Source organism: Camelus dromedarius, chromosome 13 (assembly GCF_036321535.1).
Source record: "Camelus dromedarius isolate mCamDro1 chromosome 13, mCamDro1.pat, whole genome shotgun sequence".
Classification (NCBI taxonomy): Eukaryota; Metazoa; Chordata; class Mammalia; order Artiodactyla; family Camelidae; genus Camelus; species Camelus dromedarius.
This window is the reverse complement of record NC_087448.1, coordinates 56,232,512-56,253,925: the sequence shown is the minus strand read 5'-3', so window position 1 is coordinate 56,253,925 and position 21,414 is coordinate 56,232,512. Positions and strand designations below refer to the sequence as shown.

The following is a 21,414-nucleotide window of genomic DNA, read 5'->3' as shown; positions in this document are numbered from 1 at the left end:
GGAAATTCAATCTATCCACATATTATTCCTTTTTAAAAGAATGTTCACTCTCAAAATAAAGTTGCTTTACAGGAGTAGTCTTTATTACATGCTTAAGAACAATCATTATTACACCAACTCATCAATACAATACTAAGTCATGTGCTCTTCCACCTCCTTTTTCCATAGCATAAACACAGCCAATATTGGGGGTAGGGTGCTTATTTCAAAAGCAGTTTAAAAAGGAGGAAGGAAGGTTCAGGACTAAACTATAAATTTTCATTTTTATCTTTAGGCTACCTAATTTTCATTTTTATCTTTATGCTACCTAATTTTCAACATGTGTAGGACATTCTTTTTGAGAGGAATACTTTTGGAGGAAAATGATCTGACTGGAATCTTGACCAAATCTGAACTATCACGCTGTATTCTAACAAATTTCTAACAAAAGACACAGAACTATGTACTTGAAACAGATTTTATAATAGTTTATATTTGCACACAAATTCTGCCACATTGTTCAGCACCACCAAAGTAAAATTCTTCAGTCTTTCACTGAAAATGAAAAACCCATCCATCAACTCTTCCCAGTAAAAAACTGATTGTTCTACAAAATCAGCTGATTTAGTCAGATAGGAACTGAAATTTGAAAGATTGTCTTTCCAAGTTGCGATTCCATCAAATAAAGACCATTCTAGGAATATGGTAGGACTGAAGAAGACAAGAAGGCCAAGCAGAACGACTACCACAAATAACTGATAAAAGCTCCAAGGAATCCTGCTGATGAATGTGCCAGTGTCTTGAGGCAAAGAAAGTTTATCCACATCTACCAGTTTTATGTCTTCCCACTGACTGGTATCAAAGTTCTTCATTAAAGGGCTTGTAGGCAAATTAGATGGAGGCAAAGGAGTTTCCTTGATTACTTTTATTTTCTCCCTGAACTCCTGCATCTGTTGCAGAAATATGATGGGTTCTGACACATCTTTGAAAGCCTCAGCAATGTTAAAGGCCATTCGCTGTTCCTGCAAGATGGTGTTGAGTTTGTTGATCTCTGGGTCATAGGCCTGCATAACTGCAAGTTTCATGGTCTCAAAGTCAGACAGGATTTCATTCTTCTTTTGATCTAATGTGTGCTGTAACTTCTCAAAAAACTCCTTTACTTTATCTGAATCTTTAGTCAGTAACTGTAGAGATTTCCTTTTGCTAGTTTCCAAGGTATCCAAACGAGAAAGAGCATCTCCCCGACGCCAGGTCTCAAAGCTCTGGAAGAGGGACTCAAAGGCATCCCTTTCCTGAATATAGGCTTCTTCAATGGAACAGAAGACATGCTTGGTGTGGTCACCACGAGTTGCACAGACCCCACAAATCAGCTGCATATCGGTCAGGCAGAAAATGTTGAGAGGCTGCCCCAAGTGTCCTTTGCACACTGGCATTTTGGGAGAGACCTTGATCTTGTTGTACTTTTCCACAATACCCTTCAGGGAGTAATTAACCTGCAGACTATTGACTCCAGTAGCTGAAGTTTCCTTCCGGCATGTGGGGCACTTGAATGGAGATGACCTCCACAATGAATTCCGCACATTCCCCTCTAAGATCCCTTCTAAGCATTTTTTGCAAAAGTTGTGTGAGCAAGGCAAAACTCGAGGATCATCAAACAGACTGCAACAAATTGGGCACGTGAGATCTTCTTCAAGCAGCTCCATCACATCTCCTATCAGAGAAAAAGAAACATTTTATTTTACTCCAGTACTCCCCTCCACTTGGACTATGGAATAATTAGAAGAAACTATCTTCACAGGCATTAAAAATGATCTTTCACTGAAATAACCAGTCAAACAAAGGAAACAAGTGAAAAATTTGGGAAGGGAATGCAACCAAAGCAGATTTAATCTGCTGGGGCTAGAACATGCTCCTTATTAGCAGGGCTCCCTGTACACAAGGCCTTTGTGTGGGCTTTCCAACAACAGTCTTTGGCTGAGACAGGGTTAGGACTAGGATGACTGCAAGTTGAGCCAGCAGGGCCCAACTGCTTGTTTTAAAACAGAGCTGACTACTAGCTGTCAGAAACAAAGCTACTCAGTGTCTGAACAGAATGAGCTCTTTAGTTTGGGCCCACAATTATGAAATGGTATGCTATTCAAAGAAAGAAGCACAGAAATATAAATTCAAGTGTGTACTTTCATGTAGACTTTTATTAAAAACTAGCTTTTTTCCTATTTCAAAGGCAAGATTAGAATTATTAAAATCAGAGGTAAGAACATAAAATGAGAGAGTTATAATTAATTCTTCCCTAGAGAATTAAATGAGTATTTTTTAAAACCACAGGAACAGTAATCAAAGCCATCTTGTGCCATCTAGAGAAATCAGTCCTCCAAGATGTGGCGGGCAGAAACCTGGGCGTCCCTAAGACTCTTCCAGGGCATCCATGAGAACAGTACTATTTTCATAGTAACACTGGGCTGTTATTTACTTTCAGCACTGTGTTGACAATGCATTGGAAAAGCAATGGTGAGCAGACACTGCTGGAGCCTTAACAGGATCCAAACAAGGCAATAGGTAGCACCAAACTGGACTCCTGGTCTTTGTATTCTTCACCACCACACACCCACAGTGGGGCAGGGGTGGGGTAGCCAGTTTCATTTGAGAATGTTCTTGATGAAGCAGTAAAAATTGTTCATTTTATTACATCTTGATCCTTGTATACATGTCTTTTTAATATTTTGTGTGACAAAGTGAAATAAACACAAAGCATTTCTACTGTATACTAGCAGATACTGTCTGGAGGAAAAGCAGTTAGGTGATTGAGCTGCAAGCTGAACCAGCTGTTTTTTTCATGGAACACCACCTTTACGTAAAAGAACGAATGACAAACAATGGCTGTTCAGACTTAGATATCTGACAAACTTTTTCTTGACAATGAACAAAATGAGCCCACTGCTTCAAGGAAAACAAATGACACTATTTGTTGCCAATGACAAATGTTGAATTTTTAGTGAAAACTGGATTTTTGTCACTTAAGAGCATGATAGCTTACCATTAATTAAAGACTTTTCTAACAAAATAAGTGATGATATTAACAAATGTGGATTTTGGTTTTTTTAGGGGGGAGATCATTGTATAATGACGTAAGTCACTATTTGAACCAACTGGCTCAAATCACTAGTGCATGTGATAAATCATGCATGAGTAAAAGATCAAAAGACCAGTATGTTCAAAAACATGACTTCAGATTCTATCCTGCAACTAACTTTCAAGAAACAACCACTTGTAGAGTTTTGGTATAGTATCAAAGAAGATCCACAGTTATCAGAAAAAGCTATTAAAATATTCCTCCCTTCACCAACTACGTATCTGTGGCAAGGCCAGATTTGATTTTCTTTGTATTTCAACCCAGATAACTTACTGCAACAGGTGTAATGCAGAGGCAGATAAAGGCAATCCATTAAAGAGATCTACAAATATATATAAAGCAATGCCACCCTTCTCACAATTGTGTTTTGAAAAATAGTTTTCACAAATTATGATAACATGTAATAGGTTTATCATTGTTATTTTAAATGAATTAATTATCTTAAAATTTCCTGTTTTAATTTCTAATACAGTAAATATATATAATACACACATAAAAAAAGCTCTTGGGAGCCTCCATTTTTAAGAGTGTAAAGGGGTCCTGCGAGCAAAATATTTGAGATCTGAGCTAGAGAATACCGTTTCTCCAATGCAAGTTTCTTCTTTTAAAATGTACATTTTAAAACTTTTATTCCTAAAGTTTTAAAACCCAAAATAGTGCTAAATATGTCCTCATTCAGTTTACTGAAGGATGTATATACACGTATATACATAAATATGTATATATATCACATGACCACCAAAGTAATAAAATAGGGTCTAATAATCTATGAGCCATCCTATAACCAAAAGAAAATAAATTTTTAACAGTAATTTTAAGAATCACAATTGGAGCTACAATCTACAAGATAAATAGTATTTAAAAGATAAGCTGAGCTTGCAGGACTAATTACTTTATGGTTTTACATTGTGAGAGATACATGTATAATAAATGTATAATACATATATATGTAGAATTAAAGCAAAGAGTATTCTGTCAAATTTAGTGTCATATGGCAAAAACGTGTAATGAGCTTATTTTTCTGAGAAATCTTTTGTGACAGGAGAAATCATACAACCTTTGAAAAGCATGAGAGGGGAGAGAAATAGCTCAGTGGTAGAGCACATGCTTAGTATGCACGAGGTCCTGGTTCAACCCCTAGTACCTCTACTTAAAAAAAAAAAAGAATTGGGATGTAGATTCCCTTGTAACTACTTTGTGGGGGAGGGTATAGCTCAGTGGTATTGTGTGTGCTTAGCATGCACGAGGTCTTGGATTCATCCCTAGTGCTGCTATTAAAAAATTAAATAATAAACAAACATATATAATTACCTCCTCCCCACCAAAAAAAGATTGGGGGGAAAAGCACTAGGAAGAGAATGGCTATAGAGACTGAGGTCAGTGTGCTAAAAAGAATTGCCTTAAAACATTCTGATCCTTTAGAACAAAGAAGGAACACTTCTGATGATCCTCTATCCCCAGTCCTAGTTCTATACTGCATCACCTCCATTGCTCTCTATCATCTTTCACCTAAGAATTCTATGCTAAGGCTAGACTTTGGATGAAACGGTAGAAACACAAAAGTAATGGGGGCAGCATTCAATAAAGCAAACCTAATTTACTCAGCCTTGCAAGGTTAATATTTCCAGAGAATACTATCCAAGCATTAAATAAATAAGAAGAAAAACGAAGGATTCCAAGTATCTGGCATGAGAAGGAGAAAGGGGCACACAAGGCAAAGAGAAACTTTGAGGAGAACTGAGAAGGACACTGCAAGAGGAGCCACGAATTTTAAGGCAATCCAGTATGATCAGAATTAAAAAAGAAAATGTCACATATAGGAGAATTTAGACATTTTTTTAAATTGCATCAAAATTATGGTAGATCCTGTTCCATTTTTAGTGATAAACTTACAAATTAATGTTTATAATTTAAAGGTTCTCATTTTTCATTTACTTTAAAACTAAACACTATTTCCTTTTCTCTTCTTTTCTTAGCTTTATACTCAGAACTTTCTCTGACAAAGCTATGTGACCACTTCCACAGCTGACTTTTAGGGAAAATTAAAATATATTAACCTAACAACCCAAGAAACCACGGCAAGTCCATTGCCTTAAAAGTTTTAAAGGAGAATACATAATAAATAAAGTTTTTATCTCACTAAGTGAAGGGTATGCTTCACAGTAAAAGAACTTATAGATCCTTTTCTTAAAGTGTGGCTGACACATAAAAATCTAAATAAATCAATTGAGCTTACTCCTTTGAAGAAACTAAAGTACATATCCCCTCTTTTGGGGGACAAGTTTTTACCCAATATAGAGGTCAAGAAACTTTATGGGAACAAAATCATTGTTCACCAGTCATAAAATTTCAACTTAACCAATGTCAAATTAAGTACATAAAGGCAAACAAGTTTTCCAAGATTCATTTCTTCCTTCAAATGTGTTTCTGAATATCAACTCTAAATTTTGAAGCATAAAAATGTATTTTTCCACCAATTAAAACTTTCCTCAAGTTTATACCAACAAAGAAAGTAGTTGTCTACCACCTCTTGGGTTTTCAACTTAATTTTCCTACCATATTTATACTTTAAACCATACTTTTTATGTGGAATATAACTCACTCTTTTTGGTACACATTCTATGAGTTTGGACAAATGCACAGTTGTATAACACCACCACAGATTTATTTTTAGGCAAACTTCCCAGATATCCACATTCAAGGAAGACTACAAGAACTTATTAATCCTACCTTGATTGAGTATATAGTAACAACAGTCTCTACAAATGAAAACCAACAACTAGAATATTAAAAATGGAAAAGCCAACACTTAGGAAAGGAATCATAAGATAGAAGTAAAAGCTAGTATCTATGACTTCTCCCTTCTGGAAGCCCTTTGGTTTTTAAATGATCAACTCCAAATGGTTGTAACTCAAAAGGTGCTCATTTTATTCACTGTTAAAAGTTAATTTTAATAAAACCTATTTATTAAAAGAAACTTTCCAGTTAAATCTTTGAATTTCATTAGTCTATAGCAATATCATATAGTTCAAAATAATACCCATGATTTTTTCCCCTAATCCCATTAGAAGACAGAAAGAAAAGCCAATATATTATACTTTGTATCTGAGGGATTTAAACCAAATTTCCATCCTGCTTTGAGGTATTCTGAAATCAGGAATTTCAAAGCAGTATCTAAATACCTAACAAGTAACTAGACAGCAAATACTGAATCTCAATTCACAGACAAAACTCAATTACGTGAGCTCTACTAAACAGAGAGCTATCAACGTTATCTTGGAACAATTCTTAGAATAAAAGGGCTCACCTTTTTAAAACCTCATTTCTGCTCATCATACTAGTTCATCTTGTTTTCAAGCAGTATACTGTATTCTACTTTAGTATGAGATCCACTAATAATGCTTTCTTGAAACTTGCTAAGACTCTATTAACAACTATTGAATCTAGGTAGAGGTTGTAAGGATATTTACTGTAGTAATTTTTTAAATTTTTCAGTATATTTGAAAATTTCCACAATACAAAGTTGGGAAAAAAACTAAAGATGGGAACTAATTATATGAAAACCATATTGAGCTAAAAAAGTAAAACTTCAGAAACATTAGCTAACTATAAGAAGAGCTTAATTTGCTCTTTGTTTTATCTTTTATAAAATTTTTTAAACTTCTATTGTTTTATCTTTTATAAAATAAAAAATGTATTATTGGAAATCTCTGGATCTAAGCCTGTGAGGAGAACGACATACTTGTTTGGCTCTCGATCTATGATCTCTGACAAACTACTTACACACAATACAGTTTTTCTCCTCATTGTACAAACATTGTGAAAGAAACCTAAATATATGAAAATTATTTACAAAGTTTTTAAGTACTTTGTATCAACGTGTTATTAACACTTCATTCTGGCTTTTAGAGACTGTTCCAAAAAACTTACATGATCAAAACAGGATAAAGTGAGATCTAATAAAGACAAGATTTCTGATAAAAAAGGAATATTAAAATTACTATGTCACATATAGTATCTAAAATAGGTTATCTGATTGTGATGTGGCCCTTGCAAACACAATATAAAAGTTACCTATGTGTCCATATGAAATATAAGTAAATTATCCTTTCTGGAATTATCCTAGAGTAAGTAGTAGTTTAAATTCCCCGCAAGGTATTTCTAGTAGGATTCCTGATGAGGACAAAATAAACCTAGTACAGAAGGTCCAGCAGCTTGGACGGCCCACCTACTGAGAAAGCTAACAAAGAGTTTTTGGACTAAGATTACATTCTCAAAAACATAAAAACTAGAATATTATCTTCCTAGTCCAGACAAACTCAGGAAAAAATTTTTTTTCCCTTTCCTTCAGTCTCTTCTCTGTGCCATTATTTTGCCTTGACTCTTTCCTTTGTTGTTTTTTTTTTTCTGACTCTTTCCTTTTAGTCTTTTAACTCATCTTCCGCATACTGTTTTAAGGAATATAATCTTTTGATTTTATTCTTATTCCTTCCTTATCTCCCACATGCCTCTTTACCCTTATCTTCTTTTCCCTCCTTATCTTCTTTACCCTCCTTTGTTTTTCCTGAGTGACTTGATAAGTCACACAAGATGTTATTCTGTAATTCTGTAAATCCACAGCATTAATCAATAGTTTTGGGGTTCCAGTTAGATCAGATATCCTGATCTACAACTACTGAGAAATCTATGAAGATACTAAATAAATGGTGTTGAATCCCATTCTTCCCCACCCAGATGAAATCAATTTGAATGAAATAAGTATCTGAATTTGAATGAAACATATATAGCCTAAATTATTTTCCTAGTCTGGTACCAACCAAACACAGACTGTTTATCTTTGACTTAAAGAGTTAGAATTAATTTAAATTGGAACTACTGACTTCTGTAAAACTTTTATGAACCAGAAATGTCTGGTTTCTTTCCTCCCAAATAAATGTAAATAGGTTTAAATGAAGGTGGCAAAATGTTTACCCCTCGAACAAACTGTCTTCTTTCACAACAATATACTAAGCAATCATTAACCTAAATTATTATCCCCAACAGGTTGGTATCCATTAAAAGTTCTCATCACCTACCTGCATTTGAAGTTAATTCCAGCTTGCAGAAAGTACTGTCAAAGTCTAGCATTCCGTAGCTGGCAAGCTAGATCTATCTAGGTAAGTGAAGTAAACAGCATGTAATACTGTGGAAAGTGAAAATAGGTATTTAATGGATAACTGATAAGTATTACCTACCAACTAACAAGAACTTACTTGAGATGGAAATGTAATTGGTATGAACAAAGTTCCTTTTGCTCAGTGTAGAATTATATACACATTTTATTCTAAGTAAACCCGATCTAGAAAATATTGCAAGCAGAAATCTAATTATGCTAAACTTTAATCAGTTTTTTTGGTCGGCTGTAGTCTATGTACTATGTTGGCACTCCTTGCTCATATCCAATACTGCACATATGCAGGGGAGGAAAGGAAGAGCTCTTCTGGGAGTTTTAAGTGGGGAGCCAGGCTACTGCCAAGTAGGATATACTTGTGATGCTTATGCCATAGGAAAGACAGTAATTTAAGCTATCAGCAAAAATTTTCAGTTCAACTTTTTCTTAGAAATGTATCTACATCTACAATGGAAATGAGTTAGAAAGTTCACATTATGGGAATTTGCTTTATAGAAGGCTTAACTGGAATGTAACTATTCTGTGTGTCAGAGGACACCTTTTTCTTGTTAACTGTTATAAGTACTATTCTTCTAGTACCATTCTAATATCTAGAGTCCCAAGCCAAGGTAATGACAATGGCAGTGTCTTTCATGAACAACAAAAATGGATAATGCAATGATATATTTAAAAAGGTGAAATATAAGCCAAAAGTCAATTCCTGCCCTAAATTCAGAAATGTAGCATATTTACAAAGATATTGTGACTTTAAAAGGTGTGAGAAATGCCTTACAAAAGGACATAGAAAGCTGACACCATACTGAAGTTGGAGGTTATCCATGCAATTGGGTTTTCTTTTTCCTAAATTATGAAAGTAATGTGATTAGAAAGAATTCAGAGAATACAGAGAGAAATTACCCATAATCACATCAGCAAGGAATAGCCACTATTACTATTTTAGTATATTTCTTCCAATTCTATGTGTGTATGTTTGTGCACACACATATTTTAACAAAACTATTAGCATAATACAACTTTATATCCACTTTTCACTTATTTTATTATATGCATTTCCCCTGTTGTTATAACTTCTTCTAAAACATAAGTCTACCTCATGGATATGCTATTCCTTATTGATTGTTTTGTGGGGATCATAACATTTTAATGAACACCCCATAGAAAAATCTTAGTCCAACACTCTAGTTAGTGCCTTAGATGATTCCTTTAAGTGTATTGTTAAATGAGTCAAAGAGTAGAAACATTTTTAAGGCTCTTGAAAAGACTGCCAAGATTCCCTCTAGAAAGGGTATACCACTTTCTGAACTCTGACCAGTGACATATGAGTGCTCTACCTCTCCATGCAGTTCCTGACCTTACAACAGAACCATACTTTTATAGAGCTTAGTAAAAAAAAACAAGAGAAAGGCATACTTTTTTTAACCATACTTACCCAAGTTTAAAATAGAAAACAATTTAAGGCAGTTAATATTAGTATGTGTCTGTGTATTACCAATATAGAAAGACTATATGGTGCTAAAGTTATGAGGTAGAAATAAAACAGAAGTACTGGGCTTAAAAACATCTTAGAGATCATCTAGCTAAACACCTAACTTTATAAGTGGAAAAAAAAAGCCACCACAAATCATATAGAGCAAGAAAGGCATACGACCTGAGTTTCCCAATTCTTAGACCTTAGCACTATCCAGAAAGTGGGTCAAGAATTCAGTATCCTCATTCATCAAATGGAGTAGTTTAATCATGGACTCTCTAATTGCCTTCTAAAATTCTGTAATTTTTACAAAGTAGGTTGTAACAGGTTCTCCTGTGAAGAGTACAGAGCACTGAACCGGTGTCTTAACACCTAGCTTCAAACAGTAGTTTTGCCCTTTGTCGAATGAAGATTTTTAAGGTACCTAACTTATAGTGTTCTTGGAAAGATTAAGTAACGTGTGACAATTTTGTAAACTGCTGAACTACATAAATGTAAGGTGGTTTAAGTAAGTATGTATACAGATACTGTGAAACTATAAATACACATTTACAGTTTTATGTTAAAAGCATGAGTGTACTAACCAAGAAAGGTCCTAAAAGAGAGCTGGATGCTCTTGAACTGTTAATTTCAAGGGCAGGCAAAGTATTACATATCACAGCAGGTATAAAACACATTGATGGAAAAGGGCATATTTGAACAATAGCTACAGCGTAAGTAAGACCAGATAACCAATAAATGTAAGAATGAAAATAACCTGGTGTTATGGAAGGACTTGCCAGGGAAGCTTAGTACATCTGCTGATGCAAAAAAAGATGGCATTTTTAGGGAAAGATAGACAAACTGGAAGAAATACATCTTCTCATTGTTCAAGACAGAAGTGTAACCAGTTAATCAACAACAGCTCTATCAAGTGCTACCAGAGGGAGTGGCTATGTAATGAAATTTTGCTTTTAAAATACCTATTACATAAGGGTCTCTAGAGTCAGAAAATGCAAGCCCTGTTGTGCAAGCCCTGTTATACAAGCCCTGGCAAGGCGGCTTGAAGGGAAAAAAAAACTATTTAAAAAAATGCTACTGTAGCCTCTTTTCCTTTACAATATAAATCTTTGGTTTATAATATATTTCAAATAATTGCCACAGAAAGAATTTCCAAGTATAGAATCTATTTTTCTGAGTTTTGACAAAATATGAAAAGAACAAAGACCATCTGCGAGGGTGGGAACACATATTCTACACATAGTTCAATTTGTAAAGGTTCTGGGCCTAAAGAAAGAGTGCTTTCTTTTTTCTTAGGATGTAGGGAAAAGTACTGTAGTTTACCTCTGTCCCTTGAAAGCAGGTGTATTGGTCAGGGTTACTATTTCCCAGAGCAAAGCAATCAGGTTTCGGTTTTGTTTTGTTTCCAAGTCGTGACTGGTAATCAAATGAGGCTACTGCGAGGAAAAAACAAAGATAGAGCGTATTATGCATTCATTTGGACAAGACCCTTAGTGTTGACCCTCAATTTTTTTTCAGTCATCCCCCATAAATCAAAAGCCAGCCTGCTAGGACCAGGTGAAAAAGCCAAGATCATGGCAGAGGCTGAAGATCTCTGTGCTAAGGAGCTTGTCGGTTACAGCGCCCTCCTCCGGCGCCAGGCAGCCTCCCCAGGTTCAATGCCAGCGAGCGGTAGCGTGCCGACTCTGGTTCACGGTCGCCTTTTCTTTCTGTAGGCGATACCGAGGCGCTGGCAGTGGAGCCGGGCGTGTTCGGTAGCGGAGCAGGTTTGCCAGAGTCTAAACGCCCTGCCCGGCCGCCCACCCGCGCGCCGCTCCTCCCCACCCCTGTTCCAGTGCCCGGCAGCTTTCTGCTGTGCTGCTGGGACTCGAGCGCAGACTGAGCTCTCCACCAGCACCCCACCCACGCAGGTGCCTGCCCAGCCAGGGCAAGTGCCCCCCCCCACCCCGGTTCCCTCTGAAGAGCCGGGGCGGCGGGTACTTATCTCGGACCTGCGGTCGCTGGAGGGGACCCGCCCGGAGCCGCGCAACGACCAGTCCTTCAGCCGCCGACACCGCGCGTTACGCGCCGGGAACGGCTGCAAAATGGACTCGCGGCGCCGACCGGGCCCCGCCCCAACGCCCTCCTCCCCCCGCACTTCGGTCCTCCTCCCCAGCCAGGCTTCGCCTTTGTTCCGCCTCCCGGCTCTTCCCTTTCCCTGGGGGAGGGAGTGGGTGAGAGGAGGCGGGAGTCCTTCCGGTGTCTCCAACCGCCACAGACAACCGCCACCACCCGCGGTGCGCCTGGAAGAGGGGAGGGTCTCGAGCTGCGCGCTTCTCTGACTTTCAGAGGGGCTGCGCGCGTCCGCGAAGCGCCGTTCCCGCGGCGCCTGGAAGCGGATGTGGATCGCGCGGACCCGCGGGCTTGGCCTGGACCGAGCGCGGGCAACGGCAGGCGGTGTCGTCCCGGGTGGAGCCGCCTGGGAAGAAAGTCGGCGCGCAACGAGATGGTTGGGTTTGGATTGTTGTACTTTTTTTTTTGTTCGTTGCATTTTCAGGAACAAAAAAAAAAGCCCAACCCTTCACACCGCTTCATCTGCATCTCTCTGGACCAGAAGCCCGGCCACAGCGGCTTGAGGGGACGGAGACAACTGTCTGCCCCGCACCCCACAATCCAGGGAGGGTGGGACGGGCACTCGTGTTGGGACCAACGCCAGGGCTCGAGCCAACGGCTCCAGCCAGAGCACAACCAAAATAAGGTTTATTGTCTCAGCAACCTTGCACCTATTTCTTTGCAGACTTTAGGCTGAACACTAGCTACCCAATAGGCTGAACACTGGCTACCCAATCAAGATTTCTTTTTAAGGAAAATACCATTGCCCGTTCCTTTAGTGAGAAAGAACTTAAATGTGGCTCTAAATTATCTGCCGCTACGCTCACTATTCTGACTTCCAGCTACCTCTATAGGGACCTTGTCTAACATCAGACTCATTAAGCACTTACTAATGACCAGTTCCAAGAATACTTATAAAGGAAAAGGAATGGCTACTCCAAAACTTGCAATTTGGGGGAAAGTGAAGCAAGGACAAAAATCACAGAATGTGCTCTGCTGTTGAGTTCGCCCCCAGTTGGGGAAGTGTGGGCTTTGGAAGTAGAATTTGAAGGAAAGGTATTCGAGGCCTATCAGAAATAGTACTTAGGCCTGGTGACTAATAATGCTTGGCTCAAGCCCTATTACAAACAAAACCAAAAAACTCTCCCCACCCCTTCTGAGATGTCCAGGTGCTTGCCATGCCTGGGGTCCCTTAAACCCAGTTTGTGTGCATCTCCCTTGAACCCAATTTTGCCTTTGTAGAACAGTTCCTATATTTATGTCATTTTGTCTTCATAACAATACTGTGGGATGGAAATTATGATCTTCACCTTACAGGTGAGGAAACGGATGAAATGGATTTCTCCAAGGTAAAAAACAAGAGGCAGAGCTGAAACTGCAAAGTCAGATTCCAGGTGTAGATTCTTTCTACAGCACAGTAACTGTCAGTGCCAACGAAAACAGGACCCCAGTCTCCTACCAAATTAGGGTCATTTTGTAAAAAAAACACCTGATTTGTAGAAACATTTTGCATACCCTAATATTAAAATGATACAAGAGTGAAAGTTAGGTTAATAATTCATAAATCACAAATTATCCTTGTGTAATTGTGTAATACATATTTATATGTATCTGGCTGGTGGTAGATACTAATTAATAAACTGCCCAACTAAATGTAAAACACTAATTAAATATGCATAGAAATCCCTAGACTGTTTTAAAAAATCAACTACTAAGAGAACATTGTATATTAAACTCTCTTAAGTGTAGAAAAATAGAAAAGGAAGAAGAATCTCTCTCTCCTCCCATGATTCTAATAAAACAGCAACCAGGGAATCACCACATACAGTGTGACTAGAGAAAGAGAGTAACTGCTGGATTAAAACTATATAACCAGCTACATCCTTCCTGGAAAAGCACAATGTAACTAGATCCCATTAGAGATAACACTGAGGGATTGTCAAAATTCTTGTTACACTGGAATTTCCTTCTATTGACTATTCTTCAAATAAGTAAACTAACAGCTGAAGATTGGAATTCATATGTCTGCACAGCAGTAAGACTAGAGACATAGTCTTAAGTTTGTGTTTTGTGACAAATATATTTTTACAGGTAGAATTTCTAATGTTATACATTTGAAATATGTATACATATACACATATATATATTTTAATTGTGATTTATTTCATGCTGTTGTTTTTGTTCTGAGTCTTGACAAAGGTAAAATCTTCCAGCTTTCCTTCCACTTACCAAGACATGTGATCACATGTTCCATAAAAGGGACAGTGCCAAATTTGGTGTACACTGAAATGTAAATTGTCAGAGTGGGACACATCTGATAATTAAGACTGGAGCAATTGTGTGCAGGAGAGGGGTGCTGGTGAGCCTCCTTGGATACACTGGAACATTTCTTTATTATTCTGTCCTTCCCTTCCAATAGCTGCCAGAGTCATGAATGCAAGCCCCAACATTTCCCAACGAGAATTCGTGACAATACAAGGCACTGACATCGCAAGGTGTAGCAAAAAGATCAGAGACTTTGGAATCAGTTCTGCACCCAAAGTCTAGCTCTGCCATTTACTAGTTGTTCAAGTTACTTAGCATCTCTAAGCCTCAGTTTTCTCCTCTGTAAAACAGGGATCATGATGAAAATTAGGGAACATAAAAAGCAACCAACATGGTATCTGACATATAGGAGGTACTTAATAAATGGTTGCTACTGCTATATGGAACAAGAAAACCATGCTGGGTTTTGGGTAACAGTTGCTATGGGTTGGTAAATGTAAGGCTGAAGCATGATAGTCTTAAGCAGAGCTAAACTGCCTATGCATGAGGTGAAGCCAATACCATAATTTCTGCTTTTCTACACCCAGCCCAGGGCAGCCTTTTAAAAAGCATGTATCTTTCCACTGATGTACCTCCTTCCTTGTACTTAGGGAAAGGAGAGGAAAAGGAAAAACCTTCTCACTCAATGAAAGACTTTGCAGTGTTTTTTTTAAAGCTCTACAGTTTCAGAGAAATTGACTGAACATCCAAGATATTCCATCAAAAGGAAGAAATACCAGTAAAATTTCATTTATCACAAAAGACAGAAACTTACCTAAGACTTGATGAAATTAAAGGAATTCATCCTTGGTTTGAAGAAAATTCCAGGTTTCATATATTTCAGTTGCACAGTGAAGATCATGCATTAAATGGAGCAAACCCCAAGATCAGTTAGCTTTGGGAGAGAATGAGAGACCCTTAAGCAACAGAAAACTTGGCCTTTAGTTGTGCTTTTTCTGTAGATGGAAAGAAAAATTATAAGAATAAAGTTAAATATCAGATATAATTAAGATGATATTAGCATATGCTTATAATTTTATCCTCAGGATTGCACTAGACACCAAGGACACTAATCAAGGAATTTCCCGTTTGGTCAAAGAGGCAAGCCTCAAAAGCATGAACTAGCTCAGTAATAGAACGTAATAGTGGTTTTTTAAGAGTCAACGTGAGCAGTGAAGACAAGATCAGAGGAAGGCATCAGAAACATCAGGGAAGATTTCACAGGGGAGGTGGGAGTCAAACAGAACCTTTATAGATCATAGAATTTGAAGACCAGAAAGAGGAAGAACATTGGAGGTGAAGAACACAAGTTCAGGGTGGGAATGAACTTCACTGATATTGAGTCCTCAAACAGGAAATAAAGTTTGAGGCCAAACTGTGGAAAGTTTTGAATGTCAGAATGAAGTGTCAGAATAAAGGAAACGGGAAGCTATGGAATAATTATGTATGTAGCACTACCTAGATAAAAGCAGAATTTTAGGAAGACTAATCTGATAATAGGGTCCAAGATTTAAGGGAGAAGAAATTTCCTTTATTTTAATACTTTTGAGGTTATTGGAAATTACTGATTTCAAAAATGCAATAATGTATATAAAAGTCAGCATATATGATTGTCCTATTGAACTACCTAATATCAAATATATTGTCTATTAAAGTTCTCAATTTGTAAGTAAAATGTAGAAAGAATTAACCATGACAAATATTCTCCTAAAATCCTCTGAGAGAAAATTATATATGTATATATATTTATATATCAATCATATATAATTTATCTTAATATAATTATCTTAAGTATATTGTATGACTAAAGTTAGTGTGTTGTTAACCTACATTTTAGAGTATGCCTCACTAGAGCTTTAAAAATCATTACATATACTATGAAATGTAATGCTCTGTTTTGATATTTTAATAATGATTTATATTCAATTCCGTTAATGGTTTTCTAAATTTACTTTCCATACATATAGAAGTTTATTCTTGATGAAGAGTCACTTTATGAGGGCCTTAAGAAATGATTCATTCAGGTAAAGACTAATAGTGTATTAATACTTGCAATTGTTTAAGAGAACTTGGTTTGTAGAAACTGTTTATTTTGGAAAGTTTCTGTTGAGTTCACTAATCATTATTTGCTCTATTTTTATTTTGAAAACTGTCAGTTATGACAATAAAGTCTTATAATTTCAATTTAGAAAACTACTCTCACCCTGTTCTATGAGACCTTTTTTAGAACATTTCTTCTACAACTAAGGGTACAATAGTTTTCTATTACAGTTTTCAATAGCTGGTAGATTCCTGTAATTTCAACACACTTTCTTTGTCTTAAGTAAAGGCAATAGTACATCTCATAGAACTTTGGTTCTGAACATCTAAATTTATCAGATACCTACCTATACAGCATTACACAAGAAATGCATGCTTCTGTTTTTTAACATGAGCCTAGTTGAGTCTCTCTGACATCAAAGCATGTGGTAATGCCTTGTCAAAATAGTGGTCTTCTTGTTTATAACACCATACTGGTTGTTGCTAGAATGTGGCTGAATCTCCGGGACCTTGTGCTGGATATAAAGCAGCCCACACCCGTCCCGGGCAAAAGACACAGACAATCCAGAAGATGCGTGAGACTCATTATACAATATGAGCACAAAGGTTAGCATTTTGTGAAGGTCATTGACCTCTGTGTTGTGAAATTCAATGAACATTTTTTCAATTTTCATTGTCTTTGATTTCTTAGCAGTGCTCACTCCCTCCTCCTTAAGAAGTCCTTTCTCAGGGCTTTAGTAACATCATGCTCACACCTGGCTTTTCTTTCTCCAACTCAGGAACACTTGCTGGGTCATTCTCTTGTACCCAGCATTTAAATCCTGGAATTCTTTGAACACTCAGGTTCAGGACACTTTCAGGACTTCAACTATCATTTAATGACTTTCAAATTCCCTGTAAAGCAGGGATCGCTAACTGATAGCTTGTAGTTACACCATTTTTAAATGTAAATACTTTAGCAGAGGCATGCTTCTTCCTCATGCACAATCCTTCCTGTCTGTAGGCCTTTGAGTTAGACCTTGTGTTGCTTGAGGCTCTGGTTCTTTCCAGCTTCAGGGTCCCTCCTACTGTAGTTTCTTCCCTCCCTAATGCACCCCCTCACCAGCAACCAAATCCCAGCTCCATCCTTGTCTCCCAAGTACAGCACAACAGGCACATCCCAGGTTAGCTTTCCAAGATGTTCCAGGCCAAGGACAGATCCCTCTTAATCATCTCATACCATCCTATGCTCTTCTTCCATTGCACACACTGCAGTTTGTTATTATATATTTATTTGTGTAATAATTTAATAATGTTTGTAAAGTCCATAAGAGCAGAGATTGTGTGTTTGTGTGTGTGTTTGTGTTTTCTCATCATTGCATTCCCAGCACCTAACCTAGTGATTATAAACTTTTTTCTTGAGTATTTTAGAGAAGTAAGAATTCTCTCAAAGATTATTGGTATATTTCAAACTTCTAAAAATTAGCTGTTGAGACCAGCTGAAATGGTAATGTACTCTGAACTTTATTCACTTGAAATAGGCACTTTAATATATTTTATTTTGTCAAAACAACATTTTTTCCCCTTCATTTGCAAAGTTTTTCGGACTCCTATAGTTTACACAGATGTGTTGGTAGTCTTTTCTCTTTCATAATATCACTTGTCTCTTAAAATGAGGGTAATTTCTTGAATAGTCCATCAGAGAATTCCTATAAAAAATTGGAAACTTTCTTTTTAAGCATAAAAATTAAGCAATATGCCATAAAAAAAGACTTGATGATATGACTAAATAAAAATGTAAAATTTTTTATGTTAAAAATACAATATAGTCATAATAGAATACAACTATTAAGAAGCTACAGAGCAATATGTATTGACAATGAGGTATGTATAAGATATAGGAAGTGAAAAATCAAGTTAAAAACAGTATGTATACTATGACTCCAAACTTGAAAAGAAATGTAATTCATGGTATATGGCTAGGGAAAAAACATTTGGAGGAATATACACCAAATTACTAAGTTGAGAAGATGGAACTGGGAAATTTTCAGTATTTATGTTGTACATTTTTTTAAATTTTTACATTGAGCATCAATTAATTTTGTAACATATAAAAAAAGATAAATTTGTAAATAAAGAAGACAAACTGAATTAGAACAAATATATGCAATGTATATAACTATGTTCTCATCCAAATGAGTAACAAGGCAAACACAAGATAGAAAAACAGGCTAAATACATGAAAAACAGGACACAAAAAGAAGAAATACAAATGATCAATAAGCATGAGAAAAAAATTTCAGTCTCACTGATAATCAAAGAAATACCAAGCAAAACTTGGCTTTTTTTTTAGTTCATTAACTTGGCAGAGATTTAAAACATTATAAGGACAAGTAGGCCAGCATTGAGTGGTACAGACCGTCCAGTTTACTGCTGGAAACCAATATAGATGGATATAACCTTTTAGAGGACAGTTCGGTAATCTGTATTGAAAACACTCAAAATATATACACTTAATTCAACTTCTAGAAATTTATTCTAGGGAAAGAATCAAAAACACCACAATTTATATACCAAGTATATTTGTTATGGGACTTTCCGAGGAAAATTAGAAATATCCTAATTATCCATCAACAAGTTACGAGTTAAATTAATCCTGGTACATTCATGGTACTTTTTTTTAGCTTTTTTAATAAAAAAGATAGTACAACAATATTAAATTTTTAAATAAATGATCAGAACTACCTATAACCTCACTATAAAACGAGTCTGATTACCTTCTATAGGAATATATTAAATTTTTATTATGAAATAGTTTAAATATACAAAAAAAAGTGGTAACATAAAAAATAGCCATGTACCCACATTATCTCCATGTATGTTTTTACACTTTTACCACATATATAAATATCTATGAAAATATGTAGTATTATTTTGCAGGTTTGAAAATCTTATATAAAAGTTGTATCACAATATACAAGAACGCATGTTTTTAAATGTAATAATTATAGTAATACATGCTGTCAACTGCTAGTTTGGGATGAAAGTTTCCAACCTCTCTTCCCACTTTCCCAGGAAGGAGTCATCATGGAGGTCGGAGCTGAGACTCTAGAAAGGCCTTGCCTGGATTGGAGTCCAGAATCACCAGCAGTGTAACATTCGGCAGATTACTTGCCATGATCTTCAGTTTCCTCATATATAAAACAGAGGTAATGTTTACACCATTTGAGTGTAAATGAATGTTACGCATCAGAAGCACTTGGTACAGGGACCCCAGTACCTAGAGTGTTCAATAAGTGTTTATCATCATCACCATCATTATTTTGCAGATATGAATCTAGACATTGCTCTCTCTTCCTATAATGAAAGAGAGCGGTCAGCTCAGAGTAGGTGAGGCTAGCATGTTTTCTGCCCTCTCCCAGGGGTGTCCTGATAAACAGTTAACATTAAGCTTTGGGCAAGGTTAGGGGATGGGGAGGCATCTTTGTAGTGTTTACCAATTTCCATATTATAAATACTCCCACCATGGCTGATTTTAGGTTATCAACATGAGTTCACTGAATGCAGAGCTGGGAAGAGATTATCAGAATCAGCTCTCTCAAACCAATATGAACCTGCTCCAGCACACCCAAGAGAGAATTTCTTTTCTTTTTTGCTGCCTCTTTGTTCACTGCTGAAACCAAGATCTGCTCCCTCTCAGGCAGAGGACCAGGAATACCTCTCTGATGTGGCTCCTGCAGAAGTAAGAGTTTTTTTATGCCTAGAAGATAGAGGAGGTCTTCAGATGAGAAGCCCAAAGCAGTGCTCAGGCACAGCTTACCAAGGAACTCATAACAAATGGTATGTTAATTATCATTTGCTATGTTCCCTTTGTATCTATCTCCCTTGGGGAATTTTGGGTGTGAGTGTGGGTGTGGCCACAGTCTAGGGTAAAATTCTATTATCTTTGGGTGATGTGGCCATAATGCCATCTTGAGACCATCAGCACCTTACCTTTTTTTTTTTAAATCTATTTCTAACATGTGGCATTTTACATTGCATTATTTCTACTTAAGATGTTGAAGTAATCATTTTGGCATCTTTCCATAGTCTATATAGTGATCCTTTTTTTTTAAAAATTGAAGTATAGTCCATTTACAATGTTGTGTTAGTTTCTGGTGATGGCTACATAATTCCATTAGTACACCTAAGTCTAGGGTGTATGTAAAGGAAAAAGAAGGGGGGAGTGATAGCTCAAGTGACAGAGTACATGCTTTGCATGCGCAGGGTCCTGGGTTCAATCCCCAGTACCTCCTCTATAAGTAAACCTAATTACCTACCCCCCTAAAAAAAAAAAAAAAAAAAAAAGGAAAAAAAGAGAAAAAAACCAGGGGGCAAAAACTGGGAAAAGTGATGTAAAGATAAGAAAAAATAAGAATTTCAAGAACTGAGAATGGTCTAAACTATTGACAAGAAAAGTAAACTGAGTCCTGAAAAAGAACATTGAATCTTACAATTAGGTCTCCAGTGCTTTTAGGAAGAGAAATTTCATCTCTGGTGGGGACAGAGGTAGGTAGGGGATCTAGTGTTTATTGCATGCCAGGAACTATGTCAGACATTTTTCTTGCATTACCTTGTGTAGAAGTCACAGTAGAGAAACTGAGGCAGGAGTGGTTCATTAACCTGCTCAGGGTCACCCAGGGCAGATTTCCCAGGTCAGGCTTCATTCCACTGCAGTCAGGAGTGAATTGGAACCAAGGAAGTGTAGACAGGAGGTATGAACAATTCTTTCTGGAAACAGGATTGGGAAAGAAGAGAAAGAGCAATAACTAGATAAAGTACACGGATATGGAATCACTGCTTTTATAATGAATATAAATTCCTCCAAGGTTGACATTGAAAAAGTGACTGTAGGGCCAGAAACAGAGAGACACCAGACCCTAAACCCTGTCCTGGAGATGTGTCTTTATTTTGGGAGTCTTGCTCTGATTATCTTTGCTCCATCAAAGCCTCCCCAGATCCATTCTTCCTTTCATATCTGAAGCCCAAGCGTGAGATGACAAAAGGCATTTCTTAATATCCCGTGGCACAACCAAGTCAAAGCCAGAAAGTTTAAAGGACTTTTCTCAAGGCAAGGGCAGTGTTTCCTAACCTTGCCGTGTCACAGAAACTGCTCCCATACACTAATTTAAATATACAGAATGTCAAGAGATTTGGATTCAGGTCTATCTATGATGGGGGCCTGGCAATGGATATTTTAAAGGAGTGCCAGTT

At 37.0% G+C, this 21,414-nt stretch overlaps 2 protein-coding genes and 1 long non-coding RNA gene across 5 annotated transcripts in view; 2 read left to right on the top strand and 1 right to left on the bottom strand.

Moving 5' to 3' along the window:
• The window catches only part of LOC105101925 (uncharacterized), a 63,405-nt gene that overhangs the window by 28,438 nt on the left and 13,553 nt on the right, over positions 1–21,414 (top strand). For both annotated transcript variants that reach the window (XR_010383625.1, XR_010383624.1), the window contains 4 exons: positions 8,153–8,265; positions 16,110–16,166; positions 19,237–19,370; positions 19,701–20,001. This is a non-coding gene — a long non-coding RNA (uncharacterized LOC105101925). The remainder of the gene's footprint in view (positions 1–8,152; positions 8,266–16,109; positions 16,167–19,236; positions 19,371–19,700; positions 20,002–21,414) is intronic.
• On the bottom strand, positions 57–11,861 carry TRIM13 (tripartite motif containing 13). Of its 2 annotated transcripts, XM_031465984.2 has the most exons (3): positions 11,739–11,861; positions 11,071–11,183; positions 57–1,690 (listed from the first exon to the last, which is right to left on the bottom strand). In XM_031465984.2, the coding sequence occupies exon 3, from the start codon at positions 1,680–1,682 to the stop codon at positions 459–461; it is 1,224 nt and encodes a 407-aa protein (XP_031321844.1). In that variant the 5' UTR covers positions 1,683–1,690; positions 11,071–11,183; positions 11,739–11,861; the 3' UTR covers positions 57–458. The 2 variants fall into 2 exon arrangements, with proteins under 2 accessions (XP_031321844.1, XP_031321843.1); XM_031465983.2 differs by lacking the exons at positions 11,071–11,183; positions 11,739–11,861 and adding an exon at positions 8,185–8,290.
• LOC135322751 (uncharacterized) lies at positions 10,318–14,943 on the top strand. The gene is made up of 4 exons (XM_064492908.1): positions 10,318–10,411; positions 11,266–11,418; positions 11,463–11,601; positions 11,710–14,943. Exons 1-4 carry the CDS (start codon positions 10,318–10,320, stop codon positions 12,533–12,535), a joined length of 1,212 nt encoding a protein of 403 aa, XP_064348978.1. The 3' UTR covers positions 12,536–14,943.

What these genes read in the sequence shown, in the direction of transcription:
- TRIM13 (XM_031465983.2), bottom strand. Translation starts at nt 8,236, where the DNA reads ATGCTAGACTTTGACAGTACTTTCTGCAAGCTGGAATTAACTTCAAAT. An exon ending in GGAATTAACTTCAAATGCAG is followed by an intron (nt 1,691 to 8,184) that starts GTAGGTGATGAG and finishes TTTCTCTGATAG; the next exon opens with GAGATGTGATGGAGCTGCTT.
- LOC135322751 (XM_064492908.1), top strand. Translation starts at nt 10,318, where the DNA reads ATGAGTGTACTAACCAAGAAAGGTCCTAAAAGAGAGCTGGATGCTCTT. An exon ending in AGGTTCAATGCCAGCGAGCG is followed by an intron (nt 11,419 to 11,462) that starts GTAGCGTGCCGA and finishes TTCTTTCTGTAG; the next exon opens with GCGATACCGAGGCGCTGGCA. An exon ending in GTGCCCGGCAGCTTTCTGCT is followed by an intron (nt 11,602 to 11,709) that starts GTGCTGCTGGGA and finishes TTCCCTCTGAAG; the next exon opens with AGCCGGGGCGGCGGGTACTT.